The sequence below is a fragment of the Helianthus annuus genome, chromosome 14 (assembly GCF_002127325.2).
Source record: "Helianthus annuus cultivar XRQ/B chromosome 14, HanXRQr2.0-SUNRISE, whole genome shotgun sequence".
Taxonomy (NCBI): domain Eukaryota; kingdom Viridiplantae; phylum Streptophyta; class Magnoliopsida; order Asterales; family Asteraceae; genus Helianthus; species Helianthus annuus.
In genome coordinates this window covers 86,880,806-86,888,272 of record NC_035446.2, presented here as the reverse complement: position 1 = coordinate 86,888,272, position 7,467 = coordinate 86,880,806, and the positions used below count along the sequence as shown (strand labels likewise).

Genomic DNA, 7,467 nt, shown 5'->3' with positions numbered 1-7,467 from the left:
AAACACCCACCACCACCCAAAAACCTTAACCCCCCACCCCCCATCACCCACCAAAAAAAATTTTTTTTTTTGCCGAGTGGGAGGAGGGGGTGGGGGTGGGGGTTAAGGTTTTTGGGTGGTGGTGGGTGTTTAGAATAATTTACATGCCTATAATTTCTCTTATGTTCTTTTTTTTTTTTTTTTTTTTTACCTTAATATGTTTTTTTTGAACTTTACAAGAACAAAATATGCATCCATCAGAGAACGAAGCTGGAACTATGCTAAAATGTGTCAACTACAAGACTTCCAACAAGAATTGATCAAAGTTTATTTAGCACAGCTAGCTCATTTAAAACAAAGATCAAAGTACCATAGTTAAAATAAAACCGTTAATTTGCCAACTGTTTTCCCAATAAATATTATTTAATGATGAGCAAGAAATAATTTTATTTAAGGCTGTCCTGTATACTTTTTAAAGTTTTTAAGACCAACTATAGTGGGGTTTTTTGGCGTTTTTTCTTAAAAAACGCCGAAACACGCCTTTCAACCGTCCCCATGGGCGTTTTTCTTGATAAATTGGGTTGGGCATTCCAAATCAAACGCCGGGTCAAGATATGTTGGGCCAATCAGATCATTACAAATCAAATATCATTAGTTTTAAATGTAAAAAAACAAGAAAATAATAATTGGGTAATCATTAGATAGGGCATTAATGGGCATTATACCACTACACTCATTTTAGAAAAATGCCGCATAATGCCCCATTGCTGACTGGACCGTCATATGGCGGATAATGCCCAAGGGTCTTCCTTTACCACTACAAATGGTCTAAGGGGCTGTTTGTTTAGCTCTTAATGGTTCAGACCTCTTACTGGTTCAGCACTTAATAGTTCAGACTGTTTCCTTCGTGAGCAGATGTCTAAATGATTAAGTATTATACCGAGGGACTCAATGGTTAAGACCTCTAACCTGAATTGGTAAAACATTTGCCTCTAAACGGTTAAGCATTATATTGGTTCTTAAAGGTTCAAACATCTTACTAGACATCTTACTGGTTCAACATTTAACAATTCAGAAGTTTATCAAATAGCCCCTAAGTCGGAATAAATACACTCTCCAGGTTTCAAAATGAAAACCACATCTACATAAGCTGGTCCGGTTTTAGCTTGGACCCCGTTTGGTCCAAACCTTTGAGCTTGCTGGTCTAATTCCGTTCCATCCACATTCAGTTCTTCGATTTATTGTTAATGAATTTCTAGTGATCCTTCCCTACCCCTACAATTTTGTCGTTTTGACATGAGTAGAGAAAGACAAATATGTGAGTTTAGTACGTTGAAAACTCCATAACTTTGTATTTGGACTTGGAAAGGTCAATTTCATTGGGAGTGAGTGGTACAAGTGATGGCCCATGCACTTAAAAATCTTTCACTCATTCATGCCACCCTCTTTTAAGTTTCAACTACTTGTATTACTAACAATTAAGTGCAACTATTAAAACATGTCACAAGACCACACTAAATCAAAATAACTTTGTACACATGTCAAACTTATTTCAGTATTAAACTCAACCAAGAAATATTAATGGCATATGGGTAAGTTATTATGGTACATACTCATACATTTATCAAATGATAGTTTTGTCAGCTAATCTTTTAAAATTTAAACTCCTTTCAAACTTGACCATAGACACAAATCTAACATCAAATTCACATATTTAATTTAAACAGGCCCAGGTTAATTTAAGGGCGAACCCGCAAACAAATTTGACTAAATGTGCCATGTTTGGGTCAACTAAGCGAATTCACAGGTTGACCCATTTAACCGGTTTATTTTATACCCGTAAAAACGTGTTTTATGTCATAACTTAAACCGGTGGTGCCAAAATTTAAAAGCTAAAAGATAGATGAAAGTCATGTTTTATAGTTTAAAAGTAATTGCTTTATACACACATACATTTTTAGCTGTAAATTTGTAATTTTAGACTATTAATATGTAAATTCAATTTAAATGGGCTAGCTATGTGACACCTGTGAATACACGTGTCATGTTTGGACTCATGTGTCTTACATGATTTTTGGTTTCATACCGCGCGTGTTCAAGTTTGTGTCTATTTTAAGTATGTGTTTAGCTTAAGGTTCCTCTAAAATTTTGGTGTCTATGTTAAGAGTCATGTCTTGACAGATTTTCGGGATACCGGTTTGATGAAGTCGAATTTTCATACATGGTTTTTTGAACACAAAATAAGTATATTTTTTTAAAGAATGTTTTGATTCCAAGAACCCCTTTTTTGTGGACCATGCATATAATAAATGAAGTAATAATGTTTGGAAGCATATAGTATGGTTGTCATCCACTTCTCAATACCAATGTATCTCACAACCAAAAGCAAGGGGGGCCATCCCTATTCCTTGAGGTTCATGGAATCATATGATAACATACATTTTTTTTTTTTAAATATAACTTACACACGAGTTTTTAAAATATAAAAATAATGGCCAATAAATCTTTTTTAAATATTTCTCAAATGCAAATTGGTCCTTTAAACTAGATATTAGTTACACATAAAATTCGAAACTTCTTAAAGTTATAATTTAATTCTTGGGAACTAAGTTTTATATAGATGTAAACAAGTGTATTACGTTAACATATTCATACGTCGATTGATTACATAGTTTTAATCTAACACATACATAACTCTTAACTCGTTTAAGATAAAAGTTTGAGATATATAATCTAGACAAAAACAATGTTACACACCGGCCTTTTGGATCCAATATTTTTGTTCGGAGCCCTGATTTTACTATAAGGAGGTTTTCTTAATTTCGTTTCATCCATTTTAATAGTAAAAACATCGGAGCCCTGATTTTACTATAAGGAGGTTTTCTTAATTTCGTTTCATCCATTTTAATAGTAAAAACACGTGAATATAAGAATTTAATTAATTCAATCGTGTTAGTTATATTTTAGAGTAAATTGCCAAAATCGTCCCTGAGGTTTGGGCATGTTTGCCCGTTTCATCCAAAACAACTTTGTTGTATCATATTGCCCTTCACTTTTGAGACTTTTTGTCATTTTCATCCAAATATCTAATTTGCTTTATGTTTTCTGTCAGATATTTGGATAAAAATGACAAAAAAATCTCAAATCTCAGAAACGATTTTGACAAAAAAAAGTTAGACGTTTGAATGAAAATGACAAAAAAATCACAAAAATACGGGGCAATATGGTACAAAAATGATATTTTGGATGAAACTAAGAAACACGTCCAAACCTGAGGAACGATTTTGACAATTTACTCTCTATTTTATCACTTTTCATTTTTCAGTTTTCCTTGATATAAAACTACCACTCAATTATTAGTATTCTTCTAGGGTTTGTGTCTATCTATGTATTGTTTGTAATTTATTAAACTTTTCACTAGTTATGTTCGAATATTGGAAACTTTTCTGCCCATAAAAATTCCCAAAACCAATGACTAGAATGACCCATCATAAAAAGCAAATTCAAACAAGATAATCCTTCCTACCAAAGGCTCCAGCTTTTATTATTATTAATATTGCTCAGCTGGCACCAGCTTTCCCACACCAGTTGGCATCTGATCACAAGCTTCGTCACCTTTCCTTAAACCTACATACACTCTCACTCTTACTATATATATATGCATGCTTCTAAAACCTCAAACACACAACCTCAAACATCTTCTTCTCATAAAACATTTCAAATATGAAATCTTTTACAGGTTTTTTGGTGGTACTAAGTTCTTTTGTTATGGTTGCTACTGCTGGCAACTTTTACCAAGATTTTGATCTAACTTGGGGGGATAAACGGGCCAAGATTTTCAATGGTGGTCAGCTTTTGTCACTATCTTTGGATAGGGTTTCCGGGTCGGGTTTTAAGTCCAAGAGAGAGTATTTGTTTGGGAGGATTGATATGCAGCTTAAGCTTGTTGCTGGCAATTCTGCTGGGACTGTCACAGCTTATTATGTAAGTTTTTACAGACTTTTAAACCATGCTGTAAAGGGTTATCACTTATCACTACTGACATTTGCACTGTTAAAACAGTCGCAAAATAGTCGCAATGCCCTTTGTGACTGGTTTTTGTAGTCGCTAAAACTGTGATGCAGGGCGTCTTCGAAAATCACAAAAATAAAATTGGCCCTGTTCTGTTCGAGATAAAAAATTTGGGCTTTATTCGAAAATTTTCATTTAATATAAACTCATTAATCACAAAAATTTATGTGAATATAATTTAAATAGTTATTTTTAGCTAAGTTTAGTAAGTAATTTATTTATTAAAGGGAAAGATGTAGTTGACAAAATTAAGCATTAAATATCAATAACAAAAAAAAACAAAAAATAAGCTAAAATAAAGATTTTGGAGACGCCGGGATTAGAAGCCGCTTCTCCTTGTTGTTTAAGCATGAAAGTAACAACTAGTAGAAAGACTCATTTATGTTATCTCTCCATTTAACGTAAATTCTATTGAAAATTAAAAAGATTTAGGCCCTTTGAGGGTTTGAGTCTTTTGCCGTTGCCCACCCAGCACCCCCTACGGCCTGCCCTGCTCTGATGGCTAGTTATTTTTCGACTTAATGTTTTTGGTTACTTTTGTGACCAATTTTGTTTCGGTTGCTAATTTTGTGATCAATTGTGTTCCGGTGCAAAGATTTGGTTTCGGTCGCTGATCTTGTCGCTAACGTTGTTATTGTTTTATGAGTTGCAATTTTCGGATGTTTTTGTCATTTTCTAAATAGTGCACACACTATGCTGTTATGGTTTTCATGCAAATAGTTGAAATTGAAATTATAGGTCCTTTACTTTAGGGAATTTTACTGAAAGCAGCATGTTGGTTGCAAAATGACATGATCACAAGTAGGTTGTTGATCGAGTTTAGGGAATTTTAATGTATGTTTATCTATTGCAGTTGTCATCAGAAGGACCAACACACGATGAAATCGACTTTGAGTTCTTGGGAAACACCACTGGTGATCCGTACATTGTGCACACCAATGTCTTTACTCAAGGAAAAGGAAACAGAGAGCAACAATTCTACCTGTGGTTCGACCCAACCAAGAACTTTCACACCTACTCTATCCTTTGGGATTCACGACAAATAGTGTAAGCAAATTACCAAACGACTATGAAAACTACCCATTGTGACCAGTTTTAGCGGTCGTGGTCGCAAATTACTTTTGCCACTAACGTATGTTTTATCTATTTTTAGTTTGTTTGAACTTTGAAAAGAAAAACAACTAGAAGGTTTATGCAAAGGATGCATATGTTATTTAAGAGTAAAATGCTAAAATGGTCTTTAAATAAGTTAGGTTACTTTTGCCACTTACAAAAATGAAACTTTTTGTAGATTGGTCTTTAATGTTTCATTTTTGTTGTCATTTTCATTCAATTGGTAAACTAGGTAAGAATTTTTTGTTAATTTCTCTTTTTTTTTGTTTTTTCCATTTAACTAAAATATATTATGTCATAAAATGACGATTATACCCTTCATTTAAATGAAGAAAACGACGAAAAAAAAGCTAACAGAAAATTCTAACACAGTTTGCCAATTGGGTGAAAATGACAACAAAAATGAAACCTTAAAGACTCAGATACAAAAACTTTCATTTTTGGACTAAAGTGACAAATATACACTAAATTCAGGGACCATTTTGGCATTATACTCTATATAATTACTTATTTTAAGTTTGCCACCAACTTATAATCTTTTTATAATTAGTAATCATTTTTTTTGGACCGTGTTTCTGTCACTAATGTTGTGACCGACTTGGCCGCTAATGTTTGAACCAATATATTTTCAGTCGTTAGTGTTGCAATCATTTGGTTTCGGTCGCTAATCATGTCACTAGACGTTAAAAGAATATTGGTGCCCAATATGTGACTTATATTCGGTAGTTTTACCTTTTTTTAGTGTCATAACACAATTTTCGAATTTTATAACCAATTTTAACATGGGTTTATGTATTATTTATTTATTTATTTATTTTTATTTATTTTGAAATTTCAGATTCTTGGTGGACAACACTCCAATTAGAGTATTTGCAAACGCAGAAAGAAAAGGTGTCCCTTTTCCTAAAAACCAACCCATGAGGATCCACTCGAGCTTATGGAACGCGGACGACTGGGCCACGAGGGGCGGGTTGGTTAAAACCGACTGGTCAAAATCACCCTTTACGGCCTACTATCGCAATTTCAACGTCCAAGGGTCGACTAGTTCGAGGTATATGAATGGGGCATGGAAAAGCCAGCAACTTGATGCATATAGTAGAAGAAGATTGAGATGGGTTCAGAAGAACTTCATGATTTATAACTATTGCACTGATTTAAAGAGGTTTCCTCAAGGTTTGCCTGCAGAATGTAGATAAAAGTGGAGGTCTAGTTATCTCTTTCTTGTAACGTTGTTTGTAAACTAGTATGATTTGGTGAAGAAGTGATTGTAACTTTGGTTTCTTGTAATTCAATTTGTGATGTCATGTTAATAAAACTACCCTATTTGTTTTATATATCATAAAAAGGGTGTGTACTTATTATTTCACTTACAAGAAAAGTTAGATGAGTGTAACCGGTAAAGAAACAAATAACTTAATGAGGCTTAAAGTAAAGTATAAATTATCTCTCTTTTATTGGTTATATATGACATTGACCAAATGCCCATGACCGGCTAGTGGCATCTTCAGGTTAGGATAAGGCTTAAGGACTATTACGTCCTGAGTTCGATTCTCACAAGTGGGTTATTCTCAAATTTATTGGGTTTACTCTTGAATTGGTGTTGGCACGAGGATACTCCAGTGGTCCGTCAGTGATCCAAATTTGTCGATAAAAAATGACATTGACCAAATCCTAATCTAGTCTTAACTACTAGTCCTCCCGGTCCGAACCCACTAGATTTTTTTTTTTAAACGAACAAAATTCGAATTTAGTTTGATTTTTGAAAATCTTATTTTTTTTTGTAGTTGTATCTTTTGTTTACTTTTTCTCTTTTATACACTTTATTTGAATCAAGATGAATTCAAACCGAATTCGAATCACTAAAACCACTTTGATGAGGTAAAACTACTGAATGAAAACACATTATAACAAGTTCTCGAATCTATCAAGTTTAGAAGACATGTTGTAAGCTAAAGTGTAACTTACTATCATAAAAATTGTGCAACAAAACCAATTAATCTTACCTTGGTCCTATAAAATTCGAACGCATCATTATAAGTGTTTGTCGCACCTTTATTAACTTGTGCTTAAAGACCAATTACAATAATGCATTATATTTGTAACGTTGGATAGATTATTGCAAATGTTCTAACACAATGTTACATACATGTGTGTTGCAAACCATTTAGGTATCGGAACACAAGCGATGTTGACCCTTGACCCTACTTTTTTAGATACACATAGGGGTGTACATCGGGTCGGAACTATAACACTCCTTGATGTGTTACCATTTAGGATTATGTATCAGTAGTAACATCATTATAT

The 7,467-nt window shown here is 33.5% G+C and overlaps 1 protein-coding gene across 1 annotated transcript; it reads left to right on the top strand.

Annotated features, from left to right (window-relative positions):
• The first annotated feature begins 3,565 nt into the window (after positions 1 to 3,565).
• LOC110908588 (xyloglucan endotransglucosylase/hydrolase 2) lies at positions 3,566 to 6,499 on the top strand. The gene is made up of 3 exons (XM_022153532.2): positions 3,566 to 3,963; positions 4,904 to 5,097; positions 6,002 to 6,499. The coding sequence occupies exons 1-3, from the start codon at positions 3,703 to 3,705 to the stop codon at positions 6,357 to 6,359; spliced, it is 813 nt and encodes a 270-aa protein (XP_022009224.1). The 5' UTR covers positions 3,566 to 3,702; the 3' UTR covers positions 6,360 to 6,499.
• The last annotated feature ends 968 nt before the right edge of the window (positions 6,500 to 7,467 follow it).